At 45.6% G+C, this 27,168-nt stretch overlaps 1 protein-coding gene across 6 annotated transcripts in view; it reads left to right on the top strand.

The window, feature by feature from the left end:
- Positions 1-27,168, top strand: part of LOC105687336 — a 245,110-nt gene that overhangs the window by 16,423 nt on the left and 201,519 nt on the right. For all 6 annotated transcript variants that reach the window (XR_007277190.1, XM_048651020.1, XM_048651017.1 and 3 more), the window contains exon 2: positions 4,476-4,654. Coding sequence is in view for 5 of the 6 variants with exons in the window: in XM_048651020.1 (XP_048506977.1) it covers positions 4,482-4,654 (173 nt within the window). In the remaining variant the exon portion in view is untranslated. The remainder of the gene's footprint in view (positions 1-4,475; positions 4,655-27,168) is intronic.

Here is a 27,168-nt window from a genome sequence, read left to right on the forward strand (position 1 = left end):
AGGATAAAAAAAAAAAATTGAAATTCGAAAAAAAACTAACATAAAAATTGCAAACGAGACGAAAACAACGAGTAAACAGAGTTTACTCCGGGAACCATTCACCCACGGGTAAATTCATTATTCTCCAATGTGGACTATGGTAAACAATGCGCCCGGCAACTTGCTAGAAATAAAGAAATAATGATAATTGTAAAAAAGGGGATGGAAAAAATATCGTCATCCCCATCGGCGGTCGTCGGACGTCCGCGACGAGTACCGTCAACATCGCGCGCACACGCGCTACGATATGAGAAACAAAAAAGAAAAGATTACAACCGTTTTCCCTCGGAAGTCTACGAGGCAGTGTGTTGCTACGAATCTCCGTCGACAATAGAGGCATCTGCTTAGCAAATCGTGAAAAATAATAATCAGGTTTCCAGCTCGATCCGAAGCGAAGTCGCGGGGTACACCGTGTCATTCCTGCCGTTCTCGCAGGATGCCTACGCTGCTGCAGGAACACCTCAAAAGCTGCTACCATTCCGTAAAACAATAACACGCCCGGGAACAACAAAAGCGAGTAAACAATATCGCTGGGCACAATATGCGCACGGTAGCATCGAGCCCCTTAACGCGCCCACGCTTACCATTTTTAACCCCCCTTATCAAGGGGACGTCCCATGAGCGAGCACATCGTGCCTTGTACGTGTTACTTTTTTCTTATTTCCTTTTTTGTTTTATACTTGTCAGTCTCGGCACCGTTACCATACTTCTTTCATCCGACGACGACGCTGTGACCTCACCCCGTAGCTCGGTGATTTTTTTTTTATTTTATTTTATTTTTTTTTGAATCGCAGTCGGAAAAATAAACGCCATCGATCCATCGAACCGACGTTTATCGCGGGGTAAACTTTCTGGTAACAAAAAGGAAGCTCTTGGAAAACATGGTAATTTTGTGCTTTGAATTTTCATCGATGAACAAGCGCTCCTGGTTTTTACTGTAATGACGTGACTATGACTGCTCGATGTAACCAATCTCTTCGCTAATTACCTCGAGCCGTTGTATCGGGATAATTACATCCCGCAAATTCACCACGTGGATGGTACCTCGACGTTCATCCGACCACTATACCATCCAGGGTGTGCGATTTATCATCTCTGGATGGTACCGAATCGTTTTTTTTTTTTTTTCAAACTATTCCGTCGTCATCGGAATTTTGAAAATCGACGCGCCACGCGTAAGCTTCGAATCATCTCGGAATTAATAACGGTCGTTGTCAAACTCTCGCTCGACTACTGATGTTAATCCTCGATAGAACTATAATCTCCTTATATGCCAGGCGCTCGGAAATACCGGGGCGCGCGTATCGTAGACATTTTCAGTCTGACGGTGCACCAAGATCACGTGTGTACCGCTATCATATTCTCATGTCATTCGCATACCTCAACCGTCACGTGTCTCACGTGTGTCTGGTCTCCCATGACTGTCACTCCGGTTCCAGAATCCTGGCTACGACGCCCCATACTCCACGTCCAAACCTCCCCCGTTCCAGTTGTCGAGGAGCTCCTTCCAGATGTAATTATTCCACGGTGATATTCTTGCCCACCTCTTTTGCCTGTGTATTATAGTCATCTTTTCCAAAAATCCGACGCGAACCGAAACATTTTTCGGAGACGTCTTCGCGTCAAAATTTCGGATCGAAACTTTGGGAATCCGTAGGACCGGGATCCTCGAATGACGTCGTCCCGGTTGCACTCGAAATGCACGGGGAATTCGCGGGCGGCGCGTACGCATCCGTTCTTCGAAATTTAGCGAATCCTTGCGGAAGAAGTGGCCTCGAGTAGCGGCGGTGGTCGGTAGAAAGCCACAGCGGTACCCGCGGAGACGGAGTGCGCGCGTAGCGGAGTCTTTACAGCTTATAGCGTTTCGTTTCCTTTCGTTTCGGAACGGTACGGTATTCGGTAGGATACCGGGCGTTGGTAGTACGGAGTTCGGATGAGATGAAGAAACGCCGTGAAACGACGACGACCTGCGGAACGCCCTGGTCCGCACGGTTTACTCCGCAGTAACGGGGGTGGGGGGTGGGGGGCCTATTTTTACATCCTTCTCAAGGCAGTCTCCCGAAAACGCTTTCGCTGCTCGAAACGCCGGAAACATAACGTAAACTGGTGTAGCTGGTAGTATAACGCGACGCCTGTATAGAGCCTCCCTTTTCCAACGTCCGCGATACCCGTACGTCGGTCTTCTTCGTTACCTCGCCCTGCGTTTCATCCGGCACCACGTGTTCGAAACTCCTGTCTGCCGCTACGCACGGAACGAGACGAATAAAGTTGGATGGTTAGGGAAAATCGTCACGTATGCCAGCTACCACTTCTCAAAGACGAAATTTTCTATTTTAACCTGTAGAGCTCGACGATTGTAAATTTGACGATGACGATTACCACGGAAATTTACAGTCCGGTGATGTCTGCTCTGATTTACGGAGGACCGTTCGAATCAGTCAACGCGATTAAAGAAGACGTTATGAGATGCGGCCTCCTCCGAAAACGCGTCGACGTCTCCAATATAAACCGTGAAATAAAAACCGACTGAATTGTGGTTATTGTGGGAGCCGTGCACCGAAGGAAGAATGAGCGAAAGTGAAACCTTCGTTTTATTGCACTTCTTCCTCGGCTTCTGCTCGATAAAAGGGTGATTCCAGTTCCCACTTGATCTTGTTACGCTGAATCGAAAAAAAATCATTTCGTTTCCAATCCGAACGCCGTATGTAAAACTGTGCACTATACGTCACTTTTATACGTCTCACTGAAGCTCTTACGACGACTCTCCTTCCGTGAGACAATTCGGGACCAGTTTATAAGCTATACGCATAGAACGCTGTTCGTTAATTAACGAAAATGGCCACATCGTCGTAAATGTAGCTCTAACAATAAATCGGATGGCTGAGAGAATCAACTCGAAAGTCACACTTGGGAGACGTAAAGCTCGTTGCGGGACAGCACTCGAGGGTGTTGAGCCGCGCGGAGTTCTTCATCAAGGTGTCTCCGTTTCTGGAATACTGGACATCAAGAATCTCAGAGGCGAAATAAGATAGAATCATCCAATTCCGTGGAGTTTATTCTCGTGTTCCAGTAAAATTAGGTATACCAAACTAGACCAAGATTTCGGTGCGTAAAGAGAAAATAATTGTCAAAATTTTATACCAAGCATTGAATGGCTGGTCACAAAAGGTGATAATTACGGGCACCATGAGCCGGGGTTTTTTGTCGGTGAAGGATTTTATTCATGTTTGAAAAAAAAAAAAAACGAAAAAAAAAAAAAAAACAACCGAGAATGGTTTCCAAGTGGACGCTGAGTGTCTGACGTTTTTTCGACGTCTTTTGAATTCGAATAAATTCCGGGTTGACGCTTCGTGCTTTTTTGCTTGAATACATACTCCTCGTAGCAGGATTCCATCCACTCCCTTCTTTCCTCGGTTCCTTCGTAATTCCGGTGCGGGGAAATTTCTCGTTGTTATAGTTATGAGATGAAAAGCTCTCGTTTAATTACGCGGACACGTGAGAGTTGAGCCCTTGTCTGAGTGAGCCGCTGCTTCTGCCGCTGCTGCCGTAGCCACGGTATACCGCTCAACCTATTCCGAGCCGGAATCTTCAAAGGTGAAGCGACTTTACCAAGAGTCTAAGGAGAAGACGTACCTAGTCTGCTACCTCGAGCCTTCTTCTTGTCCCTATTTTTCATCGTCTTCTTTTCCTTCTTCTTTCGCTTCCGCTCTTTATCCATCTCACCCCACACGTCATCCGCCGGTACACGCGTCTTCTCGAGCTCCCGACTTGGATGTCCGCGCTATTTTTTCAGGGATCCTCCGGCACGACGACGATCGTTGGCTGGCGCCTGTAACCACGACCGCAAATCCTAGTGGTGTAAGATACCCCTTTTATATATCCGTTCGTCCACGTGTAGTGACGGTGTTTTTGACGCGGTACGAGGCTTTTCAGAACAAGATCTTTCCTAATCTGCAGATACCGTGGGCACGGGGAAAGGATATATATGTGTAAGAAGTACGAGGAAGCAGGAATGGGGGGGGCGCCATGCCACAAAGGGGATCACTTTATTAAATTCCAAGAAGGTACGTTTCTCGGATGAAACGATTCAAATCAGAAGCTCGGTGAAACGGTCTAACCGAACATCGCGAATCGAGATTACATCCGATTCTCTGAAAAAGAAACTCTGACCGACCGGATTTTAACTACGAAAAAAACGAGCGAAACGCTGAGGGGCCGATCTCAAAAGTGATGCGAACCGAACTCGTAATCACGGGGACGGTTCATTTGAGCATTCGTAATGCCTTTAGCCTCCGTCCTCTTCTTTTTTCCAGCCCATCCCCATCGGTCTCCTTTTTCCTACCGGCTAGTACAGTGTCGTCGGTTGTCCCGTAAAATCGATCGTAATCACCCACACGGTACACTAAGTCCGAGGGGATCAAATTCTCGTGTTTCAGGTTAAGATGGAAGTGCGTACGGAACGGATGCGAACGGCAGGACGCATCGCGCCGACGGGTCGGGTGACGCCAACGGTGCAGCCACCCCTAGCAGGGGGTGGTAGGCGGAAAGCCATACCTGTGCCACCTCCGCGCGTCCCAACGCCGATGCCAGTCGCCAACAATAACCAGCAACAAAGGTTAGTGATCCCACTGATATCCGAACGATTTCGTCGTCACGCGCGAACCTTATTACTCGACGTTGGATCGTCGAAGGTACCGAACTACATTCGAGAAGAACGAGAAACGAGAGCGAGAATCACCGCCGAATCACAATAGGCGACGATCCAGGTACGAGGGCGAAAAATGAAAGCGAAATTTTTTAGCCCCGCTGGCACTGGCGCGAGTATCAAGATTTTGCACGGGATTAATCCACTTCCGGTTTGAATTGTCGATAGCCGTTTGTTCTCTGTATTTATTCGGCAACCCGGTACCCGGACACTCGGACGTTGTCGGCGAATTTTGTAACGTACAATCGGCGAGAGATGATCGCGAAGCGGGGGGAGAGGTATAATAGTTTACAGAGTCGTTGAATGAATACAATGGCTCGACGTTCGTACCTTGCTTTTGAACGATAAAAGCATCTTTCAAGTTCGCGGCGTCCTTGTTTCGTCGTCGTCGCTGCTGCCGAGCCACGCGCGTCCCCGCTACCAGCGAAAAAAAGTTAGGGGCGCTGCTTTAAAAGACGTTTTTATCCCCGAAAGCGGGGCGTTAATTCGGGCCAGTAGCCTTTCGAGTACATTTACAACGCGGCCGGAAGGAAGTGTGTAGGTTTACGTGGGTGATGAGTATATTTTTCAGATCCACGGACACGCGAGTCCGTCAAAATCTCCGCGATACGCCAAAGTCGTAATTTTACACGTGGGTGTAAGGTGAGATGCGTTCGATTTTTATCTCCTAACCGGCGATCACGCACGAATATAAAGTCGCCGCGCATCATAATCGTAAATTATTTAACCACTTTCCGTCTATATCGTAAACTTTACATCTCGCGTAAGGATCGCGTTCCATTCTACCCTGTCTAAAATTTTCAATGTTGTTTTTTTTTTTCACCGTTACATTTTTTTTTTTGTTTTACACGGGTATTACGGCTACCGTCGAGGTAGTACCCACCGTTCAATTTTCAGTACACTCGAGAACGTCGAGATTCAGTTTCTTCCCCACTTCCTCTTTATAAAAGCTGTGAAAAAAAAAAAAAAAAAAAAAAGTATATTCTTTTCTCGCCTCTAATCACCACCTTTTTTGAATATCCAATTAAATTTGTTAACGACTAACGCTACCGCGATAACGAATAGTAACTACTTGTGAATCACGCAAATTTATCGGAGGAGCTTTATAACTAATTGTAAGCGAAACGTTTCTATCATTTACTCGATCAATATTTCGTAACGATTCAACGACGATATCATCGGCGTTTTGTTATTATAATCGCTTTGTAACAATTGAAGAGCTCATGCGGCATGTATAATTAAACAGGTTTTGCAATCGAGTTTAGAATGTCAAAGCTTTCCGCACGACTAATTGAACCCGAAAATCTGTACAACGGACGAGGTCCGCCGGATCGTCGAGGCTTTCGCAACTCGGTTTCCGGTTCGGTTAATTCCAACTTTCGGTGTATCGTTTGCTGCCGGTGAACGCGCTCTCCACAGGATTTATATCGGGATTTTGATACAGCTCCTTGAGGGGCTAGTTGTGTATCGAACCGCGTTGCTGTAAATGCGATTCGAGTACGCCGTTCGACGTATACCTATACGGAGAGCTTCGAGAGAGAGAGCACTTTTCCCATAGTCGGAAACTTTACGCCACGTACACAGAAGTAGCGTTTTTGTGCACTTTCGGACTTTTCCACGAACAACGAATCGCCCCGCAGCGTTAAACTAACCCCAGGCATAAAATAACGAAAAGTCGGAGGATATACTTTTGCGAGCAAGATAACGAAAATGGACGAATCGTTTCGTCCAGGATCGGAAGTCCGATATTGGCAAAGATTGGAAATAGGTAAAATGAAAAGTCGGAAGTGGTTGTGAGGGAAATTTTCGCGGTTGATTTTTCGCCGATACGGCGGAGCGAAGAAAACGGAGCGAAATAAAAAATGCAGCAGCTTCGTCGTTTGGAGAAATTACGGGCGGGAGTAAATCGCGAGGTCTCGATGAAAACGTTCCTCATTCGACACCGTCAGACTTCTGCGCAGGATACGGCGGCTGCACGGGTAGTAGTTGGGTTCGTGTGCCGCCTACGGATGTCTGTGTTGAAATTTGCCACTCGATCCGATCCTCGTTTTTCGCAATATTCACAACCGATCCGGAAGCTGAGAGTGTCGGATGCAGCGAATGCGTCGAGCGACGCGGGGTACCTCCTCATGGCGCCTCGTTCCTGACTACGCTCTTGATCGCGAGCGCAGAATTTTAACGAGCTCCACGTTTCCTCTTCTCTTCCACGCCGTCCTTTTTTCTTCCTTTACTCGTTTTTCCTTCCTCACTTCTCACTTCCTTTTTTTTTTTTTTATTTTTTATTTTTTATTTTTTATTTTCTTTTTATCATTCCTTTTGTTTATTTTTGTGTTACTCCCACTCCGCGGCTGTTGCTATGAGGAATTATTTTCATTTTCTTTTTTTTCTCATTCCTTTTATTACTTTTCGCCAAATCACTCGGTTATGTATTTCTATGTAAATCATTTAAAAACGGCGCTCACCGACGTCGGTATCGAATGATCTTTAAATTTCTTTTAATCTTTCATTGTACTTCAGTGCGTACCCTGTGTACCCGAAATCCCTCTGTGATATTCAAATCAACGTTTCAATCAACGTTTCTCACGATGATTCCGACGCGTCGTCGCTTTTTACTTCATCTTTTTCACCTCGTCGAAAATCTCATATACATTACGCGCGATTCTTTCATCGATAAAACGCTTCGGATAACGCACGATAAACGCGTATGTGATGACGTTGAATTATCGGATAATGTTGCATGTCATATAGCGGTCGTACACTCTACAATAAACGGATCAAAAATTCCGAAAAACGATGTTCTTCAACCACCTCAATGTAGAGTTTTTGGGGGTTCACATCGCGAAAAAATGAAAAAAAAATTTCTACAATTTTGGTTCCTGGCATTTTATTTTGCAAACACTACCTAATTCATACGGCTAGATGTAGGTCGAATTTTCGCAAAGGGTATTCCAAAATTATACTCCCCACGCGGTAGTATTATTTCCTCCGCACGCGAGGTGAAAAAGGTAATCGGGCATTCTACCGGCTCGGCACAGGAGCTTTGTGGTTTATTAATAACCCCCTTTTCATGGGAAAGGAAGAAATTAGGAAGGAAGGTATGAAAGAAAAAGCGCGATTAAAACGGTACCGACTAAACGGCCGTTATACGCTCCGCGCGTATGTGGCTCGTGTATATTTCGTTCTTTGAAAATTCAGCAGCAGAAATAAAGAAAAATATCCTCCGTACTCTGGAGTAGCGAAGTTTTGCGAGAGAGAATGGCAACTTGTGTTACAAAACTGCGAAGCGTCTCGCCAGGACTTTTCGGTGTTAATTACCCCGTAATTCTAAAATCAATATTGACCCAGCGCACAGGTGTTGGCGAACCCGTTCCAACTACCGAAATCTCAGGGCTAGCGGGGCGAGTGCACGAACTCCCGTTCGCCAAGTGGGCAGGGCGACGTAAATTGACAAAGAAAAACGATAAGAGGAGAAAAACGTCGAAACTACGTCGCGTCTTGTATCGTTTTTTGAGTTACGGGACCTCCTCCCCTCCCGTCTTTCGACGGTTTGACCTTTGCACGGGAGTCTCTCGTGTAGGTGAGAGGAGCGGATCTGTTCCCGAGTAAGAAGACGCCGTCAATCTTGCGGCGGTAAATTATGTTAACGACTCTCCTTACGTCACCGGCAGATGTATTAAAACCCTGTGTAATGGGACTTTGAAGCGCGCCAGCAGCATCGTGTATGCATCGCTTTGACAGCGTTTTACTTATGGGGTTGCGCTGCGTGCACCGAGTAGGTATATAGGTCGTACTTTACGACCGAAAAACTGTACACTTCGTAATTCTCCATTTTCGCTCGTTTTTTACAATCCCCCGTCCTTTTTTTTTCCCCATCATCTTTTCCGCGGTATAAAACCGAGGATCGCGACGTTCTTGCGCCTTTGAAGGACGCGCTGATATTATAAACACGCGCGTGTGCGTGTGTGTAGTCTACGTGGTGTGCGTGTGATCACGTAGAAGTTGATCGTTTCGTTGCAGTGACGGTTTTCTGCATACGAGTTTCGAGCGGTAGGAGGTGACTAAATTTATTGGTAACGCCGTGCGGGAGTGGATAGTGCGCAGTCTAAGGGATCCGGTATCCAAAGCATCTCTTTGAACTCTACCATTCGTGCGACATTACAAAAGCATATCTTTCTCAACTCCCCGTATTATGAGTAAGCCGGAATACGCGCGACGGGGAAACGAACAGCATCCACTTTACCTTCCGTACCCTTCTTGCTCTTTATCCTTGCTTCCTTCCTACTGAATTATTAAGGACGACGCGGCATATATTCCTCAGTAATACCTAACGCTTCGCCTACGAGTTTGTAGTTCTATACCTCCAGACTAGACGCGTACTTACCCGGCATCTACATTCGTTGGTACCCCTATGACGAGAACTACGGTATCTTCGACTCGGGCGACGAAATTAAAGAGCAATTTTTCACATCGCAACGAATGATTGACTCCGTGGATGCAAAAACCGCTGCGTTCTTCGGCGATCGGCGTTGTGAGGTAAAAAAAAAAAATAATAATAATAATCACGGTCATCTGCTGCGGTGCAGCTTGTACTTGAAACGATGTAACTGGATGTCGATTGAAATTGCTGGCTAAAATTTTTAGCGATGAAATATCGACCGACGATTGGCGGACGAAAAAAATGATGCACAGTTATTTCTTTGTGTTGTTTCGAACCATCTGGCCAATGATCGTTCATCTCGAATACCATTACAGCACTAATTCTGCTCGGTTGAATTCAATTTTTTTTCTTCAATGTATTATCGAGTTGCCGTACCCGCTGGTGCATCTCTGAAGAATTTAATGAATCTCTTTGATACGCTATTTTATTACCTCCGCGGTTCGTTGCGCGTTGAAGAACCACGTCGATATATTTTCTATGGAACATTGCGATGATCCACCAACCGAACTTTAGCTTCTTTACGAATAGATTGCCTGAACAAAAAAAGAATTGCAATTTCTGAGGCCGAAAATTGAATTGTTTTTAGAATTTTTGTGCGAGCTTTCACTCAAGTATTCCGAGATGTATTTCATTACTCAATCGACATTTTAACCCGGACTTGAAAAAATATCAACTCCTTGCAGGTGATTTTAGGAAATAGTTGTAACAGATTTAACCCGTCTGGAATTATACGACTTCCTGGAATACCGCGAAGTTACAGAAGAAACCGTCTGACGCACCTAACTCGCGGTGTACGTATGTTTTTGGTGTATATCTAAGTCGAGAAAAAAGTCAAACCTGACCCTTCCGACGATGCCGGTGCAGCGCCGTTACTTTTTTTTTCCCTTCAATTTTATGTTTCTTTTTTCCGGTTAGAGTAAATAAATGCTCGGTTCGAATAAACTTCAAACTTAACTCGCGCAGACTCCACCAACACGTAGAGCTATACGACAGTGACTTGAATTACTTACATACGATTTAAAATTGTAAGTATTGAATTGAAAAATATGGCCTTTCGTTTATTATTGAAATTATTTTCGCCACTCCGCGTAACGAACTGCGAATTCAGCTATAGGTTTTCATTAAATATTTTTTTTCCCTCATATTCGAACACACGTATTACCTTTCAAAACGTTATAATTTATTGGTTCGTCGCACCTGAAATTATCCGCTGATTTGCTTTTTCGATTGATTTTCTCTCATTTTGTAATTATGACCAGACACTTTTTCGAATCGCGCTGTATACCAGGGGGTGATTCACGTACATCAAATCACTCGAACATATCGCGGTTAATAATTCATCGCAGTTAATTGCTTTTTATCGAGTAAATTTTAAATCCGATTTATTCGAGTGTCGATAATTATAATCCATCGGTGGGAGGTGTCGGAGTCGTTATAAGCGTGGCGAAATATAATATGCGGACGCGGTATTCGCGACGCGCGATCATCATACGACTCTATAGTATAAAATACCCGCGTCTCGGATATAATACCGGGGGCGCACAACGGATCGCGTATTATTACAATTTCAGCGATGCGGTTCGCCGGATTAATTCCGATACTGCAACGCGCGACATTCATCGCCGAATGTCACGTTACAATAATTACTCTTCAACAACTTCTTTCGCATGACGGAATGCGCCACCCCATCCGGCGACAACCTCCAATCGTCGTTCGAACGTTATAAGAGCGTCTGCATTCACACCTCCGCCACGGAATTGTGCGGGAATCGAAAAATGAGAGGAGGAAAAAAATTGAGGGAAACGGAAAAAAAAGAAGTTGAATGAAAAATAAATTTTCCCCTTATCAAAGTACGCGTATACAGGTGTTACGCCGGCTCCTATTCATCGCCGCGTGTGTACAGTCTGATGTTTGTCGATACGGAAAATCTAACCACAGTGTGAAATGATTTAGCCTCCGCTCACAAGTGGGGATTGATAAAGAGAGGCAAAAAAAAAAAAAAATGGAAGAAAAAAAAAAAACCTCGCGCGCGTGCGACGGAGAGGGAGAAATATATGAGAATCATTTGTCCTCATCCGTTGATATTACACGGGGAATTCCGGATTAGGTGATATCGGAAATAAAGGGAAGGAGGGCCTGGGGAGGAATTTAACGAGCGAAAGTCGACGGTATCGGCGCTTCTAAACAGAGCTTGAAAAGTAGAGTAGGTATGATCCGGAGAGCGGAGAGAAGGGAGAGAGGAAACCGCGACCGCGAACGGAAAATTATCCCCAAGTCAAAAGCCCGCGAAATTCTTTTTTTTATACAAAGCGACGCGTTCCGTTCCGTGTTCCCTGATGCGCGAGCCGCGAATATATATATACGTACGCGGTATTCCTCCGCTGCACGGCACCGTGTACAGGTTTATTACGTACAGACCCTCTCCCTCTTTTTCACTCCTTCCCTCGCGTATCCGTCCACCTCGCTCCGATGTCCCGCGACCGTGAGCCCTCACCTTTTTCGCAGTAATCGCCCTCTGTTCACCGTGTACCTGTCGTACTCCGTACCGGAAGTCAATATTCATTTTCACATTGTTCCCGCCCGATGTTCAACGGTACTTCCCGATACTTGGCACAATGGTTTGTGCTCTCCGTTGGTTTCATCTTTTTTTTTTTTTTTTTTGACCTCCCTCGTTCTCTCCGTCTCGAATTCTTTATTTTACGCCTGGGAGCACCTTTTGCTATCTTCTCGAAATTATTTCTTTATTTTATTCGCCAATTTTCAACCTCGCAACAACGACTCCGATGAAGAAATTCCCAATTTTTAATTACAAGTAAGCCGACATCTCGTCTTTACGAATTTTTCTCTCTTTCTCTCGCCAAAGTCGTGATTCACTGTAAATACAATGGGAGAGAAAACAAAGAAAAAATTATTAAGAATCTTTAATTAATAATTATGAGTTATGGCATTACGTGTCGGCTGTCTCCGTGACAAATGTCGGCGACAATTTCGGTCCACTCCGCGGATTAAAGACGATCCGTAAACGGAGCGGTTTTAATTTCGCACCACCTGAGGATAAACTGGGCAAGTTCAATTTTCTTGACAAATCTGAACCCGCGCGCCCTACGACTCGCTAGGGGTGAAAAAACTCTGGGAGTTTTCTGTCTTATCGGCGCGAGCTTTCATCCCCTGCTGCGGAACGAATGGTATCTCGACCTGGCGGTAGATACGGGAAACAGTTATTTGGGATTCCGAAGCTCGAGGGATCTCCGAGTGCTGGCGCCACCATTTGCGGGGGTTGTTTCATCCCTTACGTATCCGACGATCGAGAAATTGAACATCTTTTTTCGACACTCTTTTACCCGCTCATGATCATATTTTTCAAATCAAACGATCGATTTCTTTACTTTCAGAAATGATCCGATGAAATACGTCGTATTTTTGAAAAAGGGGATGTTCTTTTTTTTTTTTTTTTCGCCAAAACTTGAAAAGGTCGAAGTAGCTTTCTCGTAGAGCGGTGTTTTGTCTGGATTATAAAGTGTATCGTTAAACCCCGTGCGCCGCTATACGAGTTTAGTGCGCGTTTCCGGTCGACATGGGCAACTTCCCTTTGACGAGATGAACTGCCTCTGGACTGGGAGAGAACGTCTTCCTTCCTTCCACCATTTAAATTCAGGACAAATCCGAAGTAGGTACGGCCTTACGCTCGAGAAACCCCCCTCGCACCGAACTTTCCTGATACATTTCCCTTTACGACGTAGTACGGACCCATTTTACTATCTATTAAATTAGTTTAACCGTAAACCTTCGAGCGCGTATAGTCGACGTTCGTATAAATTTGACACTCTGCCAACGACGACGTTCGGCTTCCTTCGACGAATAAAGACGTCTCATCTCCAGCGTTATACTCGCAACAATCTAAGCCACTCGTTTCGTTGCATGGCTCTGCACTCCGTCGGGAAATTCAGAGAAATTATACACGTATACGAGGGTGACGTTATTCGAAGCAACTAATTTAGCCTCGTTAATGAAATGGCTTTTTAATTCGATTCATTGTATTCAATCTCCTGTTGAAAATCCGAGTCTCGCGTACGGTCGTCGCGGACGCGTTCGTCCCAGTAAAATACTGTGAAAAAGTGCAACTTCCGACGAGAGTTACGGGAGCCCGTTCTCCGAAATGGGATTCGAAGTTCGGAGTGCGCTCGGCGCAAATGAATCCGTTTTCGATCGCCTACCGGAAGTCGACGTTTCAATTGCCCGTTATAATTGAAATTGAGCCATCGAACGAGCTTACGGCCGTCGAAGCTTCTTCCCCCGTTTCTGGTGCTCGTCCGGTAAGACCTCGCGAAACTGAAATTGCCTACCTCGCAATGTCCGTTGCCAAAAACTTTCAGACGCGATAAGATCAATTTCAGTTTCGGCATCGTTCGTCTCACGCGGATTACGGCCTTGGGGTATTTTTTTTCTTTTTTTTCTCCAAAAAAACACCCCGAACTATGAGATTCACGCGACGCGAATTTCCCGCAATCAAATCCATCCGTGAATTCATCGTCTTTTGTGCAAGCCGATATTTACCGGAGGAAAATGACAAAGCACGAAATACAGTCGCTACGGGGTGTCCGAGCCAATGATCGGATAACATTCGGACGATCTTCACGTGCGAAATGAATCTCATAGACACGGTGCGGGACAGAAATGAAACGGAATATTGGACGGCGTGAAAACGAAAGTGGATGAAAATGGACGTCCCATTCGCTGTCTGATAACTCATCCGATTGTGTAACGGAACTCGCGTCAAAGTATAACGCGTATATATTATATGTTTGCGTATAATAACGCCTGTTGTCGCAAATGCAAAGGGTATAACGTATGTGCGTATAGTTACATATCCGTCTATACCCACGTCGTTGCGCGTCGCTCGATGCAGTCCCTTCCATTAATTACGACATAGGTGACATTGACTGATGCGACCGTCACATGTCAACCGGTGACCGCTAGCGTACACCAGAGGGTAACTACGTATACGCGTACCAACTGTGTACACGGGACGCGGGGATTCCGAGCCGCGCGAGCTAATATAGGTGCCACTAAGGTAATCATATTAACGAGAATCTCCTTCCTACTCTTCGACGGTCGGCCGTTTTATTTCCCATTATTTTTTTTCGTTTTTTTTCATTTCATTTTATTTTACACTTTTTCATTTTTCGGATTTTGGATAACACTATGAATAATTCGGTGGATTTTCAGACTCTGGTAATTTTCGTTGATAATTATACAGCGGAGTTCGAAAAAGTGAAGAATTTTCACGCATCGGGGGTTACGCGTGGCGTTTTTTTGAGAAAAAAAACAGAACGCGAATTTTTATCATGCGAATATATGCACGCCGTCGCTGATGGGGACGTGGAAACTGCGGGGTCGAAAATGCACCGAATGACCGGAGGGATGTATCCGGAATGTTTGGGGTTGAAAAATGAAAAAAGAAAAAAAAAAGAAAAACAACGAAGAACAAAAATGTAGGAGAGCTGGTGTCGGAGGAGAAACGGACGGGAGAGTCCGAAACGAAACGCATCAAATTAAATATGGACGAAATTAATGGCTCCGGCCGACTCTCTCTCCAAATAATCACTCTTTGTCATCGGACAAACCTGCAGCGGTATAGGACGGTTACCCGGAGCACGCGACACGTAGGTTCGCGGGGAAAAAAAAACGAAGAGAGAGAGAGAAAAAAAAAATGGAGAGACAAAAAAAAAGGAATATTACGAATTCGTGAAGCCTCGGCGTTACGTCCCGTCCGTGTCACTCGCGGGGCCGGACGTAGCGGGCGTAAAGCCATTCTTTAATTAGGGATCAACGGGGATAGGTATTCTCGTCGTGGTAATTGGTTAGCGCCGAGTAAATAGAGTCAGTCATTAGATAAGCTTCCGTAATTTGATTTTTAAAACAATTACCCATCGTTGATCCTGTACAGACGTCGTTTCGCAACGCGTCCGCTGCCGCTCCGCCAATCTGACTTTGAATTCCGTTTTTTACGTTCGAAATTGTCATTTCGCTTTCATGTCGCGATGACGCTTGTGCTCGCCCCTCCCCACCCCCGTTTTAATGGTCAAACAAAAATACCACTTGTCACGCGCCCGTTAACGCACGTTTCAAAGAAACAAAAGGAGGAAATTACTTTTTACGATTCCGCGCTATTATGACCAAAATCCCTCGGTTTTCAATTTACACGTGATAGGATAAAAAAAAAAAAAAAAAAAGAATGAAAACAGCGGTACGTCGAGAGATCGCCCGAATATTCCTGTTCGATTAGCCTCATTGGCCGCGAGATCGTGCGCGCGTTATTCGCGTCACGGGTATATTATTATACCTACCCGAAAATTATCAATCGATACACATTCACCCCTATAGAGTAAATTATTGTTGGCGGCGGCTTCAATCGATACGATTGCTCCGGGTTACATCAGCTGTCTAATGATTCGACGTTGCGACGCCGTACCTGTCATGTCAACGACGTTATAATCCCCGAGGTAACTGACGCAAAGGTTGCCCCGTGAATAGCTCAGTATTGTACGTACATACGTATGAGCTACGGTTCCCTCGCGGCGCGACTGTAGCAGCCCGCATCGACAAATCCTTAGGATAACCGACTGTCGGAGCGAATGTTTTTTTTTCTATTTTTACCTCATAAGCCTTTTGACTTTCGTTCGCGTTTCGATGTATTTTTTATTTCTATCGATCGATCCTAAGGTCATCGGTGTTCGTGCGCCACTCTGCCTCACCGCCAGCGAACTCACTTCCGTTACATTTGAATTCGGTTAAACTTTTTCGTTGCTCGATTCGGACATTCGAAAATGGATATGATGAAGACTTTTTCGATCGTTCGGTGTACGCCAGAGTCCTGTGAACGTCGCTCATATTTATGTGGCGATGAGTATCACGCGTGGCATTAAATCGTTCCTATACATACGATCGTTTACGTCAGATAAATTAGGTATCTAGCCGGTGATTACAGGCGTAGTTTATACGCTGATAGGTGCAGCGGTAGCACCAGCGGCGCAGCGGCAGCGGCAGCGGCAGCTGCATGGAAATCTTAATTACTTTAATTAATCGCATCGCGAGACTACGGGATTCTAACGCGCGTGCCTCGAACGCGGAACGTACGCAGCGTCTCACTTACTTACGTATTACATATGTATATACCCTCGGGGCTTCCAATTTCCAGCGACTTGACAAGCAATTAACTAAATATCGTGAAGGTAAAGCAGTCGTATACCCACCCGATCTCGTACCTTCTCCGCTGGCTTCGCGTCGCTTATGGTACCGAAAGCCAATCATCCGAAATTTATTACTTTACGGCCACGGGAGATTCTCCATTGTCTAATCGCCGGTCATTTGGAAGGAGGAGGAGGAGACGCGTTTCAAGTTGGCCTTCGGTCTCGCGTACGCGTGAGAATGCTGCGACGTACATTATGGTATAGATAACGACGCCGCGACTTTCTGAACCGAAAGCAATACGAGTAACTATTAGCCAATGATTTGACATTTGAATGCATCAGATAAGATGGGTGTGATCCACATAACGTGCGCCGTCGAGCCGCAAACCTTCCTGATTCTCATGCAACAAGACGCAACCTCCTCGTACGGTTACAAAATTGAATGACAGAGGTTCACGAATCGTTGCGCAATGTACGTGTGTATATACGTCCAAGACGGGGGGGGCGTGGGGGATGAGACGGAATACCAGCTGCCGTTGTCGATCCCGCGATGCCCGCGGAGTTATCGGTAGAGGGCCATCATTTCTCACTGTCATTTGTCATTCGGAAATACGACGTCGCGCCGTTTCGTTCCGCTTAAGAGTTATCAGCGATGAACCGTATTTATAATATCGGAAAAGTTCAACGCCGGATTTCTTCGACACCTAGCGTACCGTGGGCTATAAATCAGCCGGGCAACGATTTCTTTCTTCCTTTCTTTTCTCTCTCTCTCTCTCTCTCTCTCTCTCGTTTCTCGCCCTTTTTTTAATAGCAAAACTTCGAATCCGTCGGATGACCTTTACCGGGGGAAGAAAATAGACCGGATTCGATTACTCGGAAGGAGTTTTTGGGCCGGAGGTTGTGAGCGAGGATCGAAGCTTGCGTCATTTCGTCGCTCTCCACGTTATTTACGAGGGTTAATCTTGAGGGGGAACTTCCGGCGCGGTGGGTTCGTCGTGAAATTTACGCTCGGAGGAGCTAAGGTCGTGGTTAATCACGGAAGATCGCCTCCTAAAAGTTCCTCCGGGACGTTCCGAGGAGTCCGGCTATGGATTCGGTCAGTGGGTCAGAAAGACATTTCTTCGGTACTCCGGGACCTCGCCTCCAGGATCAATGTCCGCTCGTTTTCTTTTCTTCGCGTCCCGCCGCCTTCTTCTTTCTTACCGTTTGTTTGTTTTTTTTTTTTTTTTTTTCTATCTTTACTTCTTTTTTTCTCGCACCTCTGTATATCGAGTCCTCGGCAAATTCACGCTTCGGGAGTCGAGTTGGTCGTTAATCGTGAAAATTATCACCATTATATCAACTTTCTCAAAGACGTTCGGAAAAGATCCTCCCGACTCTTCCGTATTCCTTTGTTTTTCTTCACCACTCGTATTCCCCGCGTCGACTCGATCATTATATCACTCGCGTTTCCTACGGCATTGATTCATCGTGTATATTCGGAGGAAATTATGTAGCAATCTCGGGGTTATAAGATACACGCTGTAAATAATGAATGTCTAATTGGAACGCCACCTGAGGCGTCGTTACCATCGAGATCATTAATATCAAAAACGGATCACCCGTGGATCGATTCTCCAAAGCTCGACTCTTACCTACACACACCGCGCCCCGGATATGTGGTTATTAAAGTGAATCCATCAGGGCCGAGACGAACGCTTTCGAAATTAACAACGTATCAATCTCCTACTCATTGTCGGCGAGTCACTCGGATTTATTCTCGAGCTGCCGTAATCCTTCGGGCGAATTAACGTCGCGCACATCGATCGGACTTTGTCATAATTCCCGACTCTGTTCGTCGCTAGCGCGTTTTGCCCATTTCCGCGATGTTTTGCCATCTCCGTATCGCGCCACGTGGGTGTCGTTCGCCGCGATGACTCGAATAAAACAAACGGGTATAATACATAGGGCGGCAAGTTTTTCCCTGATTTCGTTTGACCCGGTTTCGCGCGTAGTTCAATTCGCCTATAGGCGATGAGGATCGAGGAGGACGTCGTAGAGACCGCGGGACAAATCTACCGAATGCTTTCCACCTACATCACCCGTACGTCCCACGCATTTGTATACCCATACAACCCGCGATATATACGCGACGGACACGTGTGTACGCGTACACCTACCTCACCTTGCACGTGAGCCGTATACCCACGTCCATATATTTTCGCGAACGAGCAAAAAATTTGCGACGTGGTATCGCTCACAATAGAACCAACGACCCGTACGAGGCGTCGTATCCCGTACCCTCGCTCACCGTGTCCGCGGACACTGGAAAAAGGATGGAAAATCAACTCGCCTTGCGACGACGGCCGCCGACCACGGTGACCACTGTCCACCAGATATCGGTTCCCATAACCGTAACCGTGGGGCGTACCTTTGTTCGGTATGATCCCGCGAAGGTTGCGCGAGGTTTTTAGGGCTCCGAGGGAAGAGACGGAGACGGAGACGGAGACGTAGGGAAGAATGCCCGCTCGCACATCTAGCGGAATGTATTGTAGGTACGTACGATGACAAATCACGCTTCAGCACGCCCCTGGCTGCTTATCCATCAACATCACGACGAACGGCTCTCTAACGTGGACTCCGCGGGCCTGGCCTCTGGCTATCGATTTTATCTATCGATTATAGATAGATACCTTATTACACGTATATTCGTACTCTGACGATATAGAATTGCTGGAAATCTAGGCGACGAATGGACTGCTTCGTCAAGGTCCGACATTCACTCGCTGATTTAAATTTCACCTACCGCAGTGGTCCCGGGAGATCAGATCGATTGTACCGATCGGACTTCACCTCCCTACCAATTAGCTATAGGTGTATTGGTCGTTGCCGTTTCAACCACTCGTTCGCAACTTCGTCTCTATTTTGCGTTTTTCCACCGATCGCTCTGATTTTATCGGGATATTCGTTAGGGTGGGTTGTAAAAAAATGTTATTGCTGGAAAAACCCCACTTGATTAATTATTTATTCAAAAAACAAGTGGGCTACCTCAAAATATGAAGTGAAAAATTTTTTCCACCTAATGATTACTCGATCGATTGCATGATTGAATGATTTTGGCTTTCAGATTTGGATTTCTGAGCTGATCGTACGGGAGATTACTCTTGAAGAACCAAAAAAAAATTCGAATTTTGAGCGAAAAATAAATCATTGTTTTAATTGGGTTTAATAAGCTTTTCTAACGTATTTTGATCTCAGAAATCCGAATCTGGAAGAAAAATTGACCTATCTCTAAAATTGACCGAGTTATCGCCAATTTTCAGCTTCTTGGGGTCAAAAATGAAAAATTGATTTTTCAGTCTATCTTAATGTAATTTGAGCTCAGGAATCCGAATCCGTTGTCCAAATTGAGCTACGATTTTTTCTCTTCGAGATATCTCCATTTTTATGGTAAAAAATGCGAAAAAATTGAGATAACTCGGTCATTTTTGCGGATAGATCAATATGACTTGGGAATCCGGATTTCTGAGATCAAAATATATGAAAATACCATACGAAAAAATAAGTGGAAAAAATATTGATTTTAGGTCAAAAATTAAGTATTTTAAAAATCGATCGTATGACACCTTGTAACGCATTTCGGTCTCAGGAACACGAATCCGTGGATCAAATTCAGCTACGAACCTAATTCATGAATAAAATCCATGGCCAGGAAATCACGTATTCAAAATTTCAATGCATCATCAAATTCCGATCATTCGTTCTCGAGATACGCCGGGAAACGTGATGGCGGGTTACGTAGCCCGAGATTTCATATTTTAGCGGGCTGGGCGCGAGCGCTCTCTATCTCGTTCGTCTTTCTACCGCTTCGCGGCGTATCGCCTCGTGTCTCACGCTCCCACCACGCTGAGCTTTCTCGCACCAAAATCCATATGTAAAAAACATTGGGCAAATGCACTCCGCGCGGAGTTCGGTGGCAAGCTCCGGCTCACCCAATCAAAATGAAGTTCCCATCACCCAATGAGACTTCATATTTTACACGTGCTTCGGGCATCTTGACCGACGGCACGTGCCAGGATTATAAACATAATTTATAGCTTTTTAATAGTTCAAGAGGTGTGAAATCACAGTCCTTGTTTTTTTTTCTTGCTCCCATTGTGAGCAGGTGTCAGACGAGCTGTCATCACCTGATTAAGATCTTGTTCACACCTCATAAATTACCCCTTTCATCCACCTGATCGGCGGCATCCCTTTGCGGCATTTCTGCGAATTCTATATAACAGATTACGGAAGTAAATATATAAAAATTCAGTATTTAAATGGTTCAGGGTATACCCAACGAGTTCATTTCTGTCCATATGGCCATACTGAAGCTTAAGACCTTTAGTACAGAAACAGAGGCACCGAGTGTACATCAAAAAAAAAAAAAAAAAAATTCCAAATAAATTTTAAAAAATTGATCGTATGGCACTTTTCTGACGTACTTTGACCTCAGGAATCCGAATCTGAAAGAAAAAATGATCTATCTCTAAAATTGACCGAGTTATCGCTAATTTTCAGCTTTTTGGGTTCAAAAATAAAAAATTGATTTTTTAGTCCATATTAATGTAATTTGAGCTCAGGAGTCCGAATCCGAAATAGAAATTGATCTATCTTGAAGAATGACCGAGTTATCTCCATTTTTTCGCGATTTTTGGCATAAATTTGAGGATATCTCGAAGGGAAAAAATCGTGGCTCAATTTGAACGACGGATTCGTGTTCCTGAGGTCAAAATACATAAGAAAAGTGCCATACGATCAATTTTAAAAAATAAAAAATTTTGGTCGAAATTTGAAAAAATCGTAAGGGGTACCCCTTGGAAAAATCTCAAATTTTGGCCAAAAATTTTTATTTTTTAAAATTGATCGTATGGCACTTTTATTACGTATTTTGACCTCAGGAACACGAATCCGTTGTCCAAATTGAGCTACGATTTTTTCCCTTCGAGATATCCTTAAATTTATGCCAAAAATCGCGCGAAAATGAGGATCACTCGGTCACTTTTGCAGATAGATCAATTTTTCTTTCGGATTCGGATTCCTGAGCTCAAATTACATCAATATAGATTGATAAATCAATTTTTTATTTTTGACCCCAAAAAGCTGAAAATTAGCGATAACTCGGTCAATTCTAGAGATAGGTCATTTTTTCTTTCAGATTCGGATTCCTGAGATCAAAATACGTAAGAAAAGCATATTAAACCCAATTAAAAAGATGATTTATCTTTTGCTCAAAAATCGAATTTTTCTTTGCTTCTTCAAGAGTAATTTCACATATAATCAGCTCCGAAATCTAAATCTGAAAGCCCAAATCATCTACTCATGCAATCGATCGAGTAACCTACCTCAAAATATCAACTAAAAAATTTTTTCCACATTCGAAAAATTTTCTTTTTTCATAAGGTACACATTCTGCCCCCATGCTAAGAGAATAAAAAAAAAAAATTTCTTCAAACCCACCCTAATATTCGTAAACGTCGATGTAAAGTGTTCGCTGAAAATGAACGGGCGGACGTCCGACGCCTCCTATGATCCGAGGTAAGTCGAATGGACGCCCGCGAACCTCCATCGTCCTTATTTGGTATTCTTTCCCTAGTTCGTCATAAAACATAATTAACGCCCTGTATCTCGCGGGGATTCACACCTTTATATGAATGGGCAATAAAAGCCTGGGAGGAGGGAGAGGGATATCGGATCGACGGAATTCCTCTTCCGAGTGCGTCTCCCGCGCGAGATGTGCGCACACACCTTGTGTCCGGATAAAATAATAACATGGACACCACGGCGGGACGAAGAGGGACCGAGCGAACCAGACCTGCAGCTCTCTCTCGCCCAACGTATGTATGTATATATGTATGCATACAGGTTATACCTACGTACGGGTGTTTTATGAGGGACTTTATGAAAATGTTCGCGGCGGGCGGTACGACGCTGAGGATTCCTGGGTGGTGGTTGAGATTCCTCATATACCTGTATCGCCTGGTGGTATATAATATACAAGTGAGGAAGACGAGAGGTAAGAAGGAAAGAACAAACCGTCGAAATTGATACCTCCGAGGACTCCTTCTCCAGACCCATTCGGATAAAGGATGAAGGATGGATAATGGAGGAAGTCCTCGCGATATTACGGAATAAATTAGAGGTATTTCAAAGCGTGCTTTTATTGTTAGTTGAGTTTACATAAACCGCGTATATTTTGTAGTCAATTGTTGCCTCCGTCCCTCCGTCCCTCCGTCCCTCCCTCTCTTCTATTTCCTTTTTTCCACCGTCGGATCACCGACACATTTCTTCGCGTAGGTAACCCGTGCGTTTAAATATCATCGCGCACGCCGCCGAATACCGTTATATTGTCGTACATGTACACACACAATTTACACGTGACATGCACTCTGATTATTGATTTTTCAACCGGCGAAGGACGGGACGCGAAGCCCTCCGAGATACCTGGCTGCAGTGTGCACACGAATTAATTAACCTATGAAAATATTGGTGTGCAATCAAGAAGTTCTATCCCAGTCAGCCGCTGCGGTATTATACTATACTACGTTCGTATATTATACCTCTTACTTTTGTTTGCCCGTAACAAAGAGAAACGCGCGCATTATGTATATTGCGCTTTTAGAGATCCTCGACTGCGTTATCATATTTTTTAAAAGGCCGCGGAGCTTCGTAAAATTGCATAGAGTTTCGAGGAGCACGGGGCACGTTCGTTTCGTGTAAAGGAGTTCGCGTATCCCCGGATCGCATCGAGGCAGCTGAAGGTTTTAGATCCGGGACCCGGGAACCTCGACGAACCGCATCCATATTCATCGATTGTTTACGAGCTAACCCATAAAAAGCGCCAAGTAAGCCGGCCGGAATATTTTTCATGAATTAATTCCGAAGCACGATTCCTATCAATCAATGGGGCGATCACTTAGCCGAAAAAGCCTCCCCCCCTCTCCCTCTCACTTTTTTTTTTTCCCTTCATTTTTGCTCCGCGGTAACACGTCGCGTAGGAATATCCACGTATCCGAATCGAAAAAGGCGAAAGGAATAAAAATGTACGCGCAATAAAATGAAACAAGGCGAACGTCTTTATTTTAGGATAATTTATAGCGTCGCACCGCGAGGTCCTCGCGGCGCGCGAGTGTTTTTGCTTAATTAATTTTTCCCGGACTAAGTGCGTCAGTGTCCCGGCGACGTATTTTTACCCCGCGGAACGCATCCCCCCATAAAATTCGGCGAATAACACGAGCGACGCGATTGTTTCTAATAGCGTCTTGGGGTGAGTCTTCTTCAGGTATATATAATTTCCGAATAATGAAAGGTTAATCGGACCCGAGGAGACCTGGAAGTAACGAGGAATCCTCATCTCTTATCGCGACGATCGTCGAGGTATCGAGCTTTATGGAAATTTTAACACTCCCGACGCCAATGCGGGACAAGACAACGCACTTATCGGTTCGAGAGAGCTGGTGAGGGAGCCGAAAGAAAGCACGGGGTTCGATGTCGCTGCCGCTTCTGCTGCTGCTGCCGCCGCTGCTCTTAAACTGCAGGGGGAACGAGAAAACGAGAATACGGAGGAGGAAGAGGAGGAGGAGGAGGAGAAGAAGAAGAGGGAGGAGGACGATGCGTCTATAGATGAGTAGGCGCGGACATTTATTGTTTGTCGAAGCGCGCGATGCCTATCCTCTTTGGAACGAAAAGAAAAGGTGTATACCACGTACGCCTTATTATTACAATATATACATACATACAGTCGGCGGGATGCAGGTAGGCGCGTCGATGGCGATAGCTTTTCTCACTTTATCATGCCATCAAAATTTTATTGAAAATCGTTCCCCCCCCCCCCCCCCCCCCCCCTTTATTCAGCTGGACATTATTTTCACGCGTCTTTTATTATTCGGCTAAAATGTCGATACGACGTGAGTGATTTTATAAAAAACCACGAAAGACGCGGGACATTTGGACAATTGTACGGTCGGCGATATTTTCTACCGTTACAGCCTCTCCGGCGGTAGGGAATGGATAATAAACACGGGGAAGTGGTGCCTCATACCGAGGATGTACTCAAAGTTCGTCACTCCGTCGATACAACGCGACGCAATTAACTGAATTAACGGGCATTTAGGCAAACAATCATCGCGCGCCCGTGGAAATAATGGATTCTGACTTTGACTCCGTCGTCTCCCCGTTGGACGCATTCCATCATCCGGTGCGCCAAAGTGTCGATAAAATTACATTATTATATACGACATACTTACGCCTCGCCTTCTATGCTCCTACGAAATCGCACACAAAGACGTCGAAACGCCCTCCTTTCGGAGAGGAGAAGAAGAAGAAGAAGAAGGAGATGGAGATGGAGATGGAGATGGAAAACGCTTATACAGGCTTCGGTAACGACACCCTCGTTGCGTGCGAATATAAGTGTATTATCATAATATTAACTGGGGTCGGTTGCCGCGTATTCTCTCAGCTTTCGAATATGCCGTTTACGGAGGGAAGAGAGGCTCGACTCTGTTTTGACAAAGTCCAGGGGATACCGTCGACACGATTCGAAGAAACGAAGAATCTTAGCGAAAACAATTTTTCAAACATCGAACTCCCCCCCCCCTCTCGGAGTTTTCGATGAGAAAGAAACAAAAAAAAAAGAGGAAAAACAGGAATTATTTTTCAATCCGATACGCGGTATCGCGTTTCGAAGAGTGCACCGTGTAACGCGTACCCCAATCTCGTAGTTAATCGAGATAATTGTAACTAATTAGACACGATTGCTCGGTTGAAAACTATCTAATCTCCGTATCGACACCGTACGGTCATGTAGATGAATATAATCTATCGGGTATCTCTACGTAGGAGTCGAACGATCAGATAAACCGGGAGCATCGTTATCGGGACATCGGTTGGCTTTTGTACGTGAGTAAAAACCGCCGCGACTATACCCCCGTAGTTTATATACAGCACGAGCGAGCCCTGGGCTCGACGTTGAACCACCGGCATATCGGTAACCCCGTACATGTCTGCGCCGCGAACGCCGTTCATTCGGTTATCCCGGGTGAATGCAGGCCGGTGGTATGGAGCGGGCGCCCGTTCAAAAGATGAGTTTTAATCCGCGGTAATGAGGTCGGCAGTTGGTTGTTTGTATTTACGGTGATATCGTTGCGCGTACCACCGCGAAGAAATCGGGATAAAACGGCTCGCGGTGCGTTGCGAAGAGGATTTGGTCAATTAGAAACCCCACGGTTGAAGCGGACACGGGGTCGCGTTTCTCTTTGAACGTCTCAACGTCGTACGTCGTACTCCTGGCGTGGGGCGATGATTGGCGGCGATATTTTTTGTCGCCTATATCCCGAGAATTCAGCTTCTCCCGGAGGGGCGGAGGAGCGGAGGGAAGGATGAAGGGGAGGGGGGGGGCGACTCTTTCTTCCCGAGCCGCGGAGTGAATCCGACGACAAGCTATATGCGCCCCGTGAAAGACTCGAAAGACAAACGTCGGCTGACTCTCGTCCGTCTATCGACGTGTCTCCTCTCCGCTTAGCCGGGGACGGGTCCATTTGTAAGTAGAGTTGACGACGCGGGAACGCCGACTTTCAGCCCGTGCTTCGAGGCTGGGATACGGTAGATGGAAGAGAGCCAGTTCGTTCGATTCTCAGAAAGAGCCCGGCTCCGGCAAACCGACTTATAGTAGCGCTCGGATGCGCGGTGAGGTCTTCCGATGGTTCCTTCGGTTTCTCTCGCTGCTGCCGTGTTGCTTCTGGACCGCCGCGACAACGACGCACGACGCGACGCTCGCCCTTCTTTAAAACCCGCGCATGGAACGCCGTTGCACATTTGAGATGCAGCGATGCGAGATAGCCCTCCAGATTGTGTCCCGATACTCCGTTAATAGAATATAAACCAGGCTACTGAAACTCGGCGTACTCATTCCAACTCGCTTTGTTCGATTCCTTACCTCTACCGTATAATTTACACTCGCCTAACGGATGTGCTTTTTTTGGGATATCATGTACGGAATGCCCAAAGCGAATATAGTCGAATTAGTGTACGCGCATAGATCGATCGGCGATTATTTTCCGACAAGAATCGGTGCGATCGTCTCTCCCGGAGTGATAAAGAGGAGACGCGAGTTCGAGATATAGATCCCCTTTTCCGTATAACCGTGTCTCCTTTGGACGGTGGCGAGGGTCTAGAAAGACGTCTCGTACGTCGCGTCTGTAAAAAGTTCTCGTTTATCGCCTCGGGTTCCGAAAGAAAATAGATCTTGCCACCGTTACAAGCTCGATAAATCCGGGGGATCGAGTTTCGATAAAAACAAAAACAAAAAAAAAACAAGAAAAAAAAAAAGAAACCCCGCGTAACGCCGCATGTGTCGCCTCGTGCTCCGCACTTGTCGTACTGGATCATGAGAGTCATCGGTAAGCCTCCGAATGACGTTATTTTATTTCAATTTTTTTTTTTTTCTCTCATCTCTTCTCTCTCCCGGCGAACCTTGGCAGAGACCGATCACCCCGGTCTCGGTGATCCGAACGTACGTTACACGATAGTAAAATCAGTTATTCCTCCGATACAACGGATGATCCCTCGAACGTACGAGCAAATCGAAGGCTATTAGGTTAGCCTTGGATACACACGGTAGCCCAGTTTTTAGTTTAGTTGGCCGTCCGGAGAACAATGGGCCACAAATCACACGGGGAGCCACCTAAATCTCTGCGGTGGACGCCCGGGGACGTGCTCGAGCACCGAAAGCTCGACCAACCATCCCGCCGCCGCGCGCTCTTTCCCCGTACAACCGACTT

This window comes from Athalia rosae, chromosome 2 (assembly GCF_917208135.1).
Source record: "Athalia rosae chromosome 2, iyAthRosa1.1, whole genome shotgun sequence".
Lineage (NCBI taxonomy): Eukaryota > Metazoa > Arthropoda > Insecta > Hymenoptera > Athaliidae > Athalia > Athalia rosae.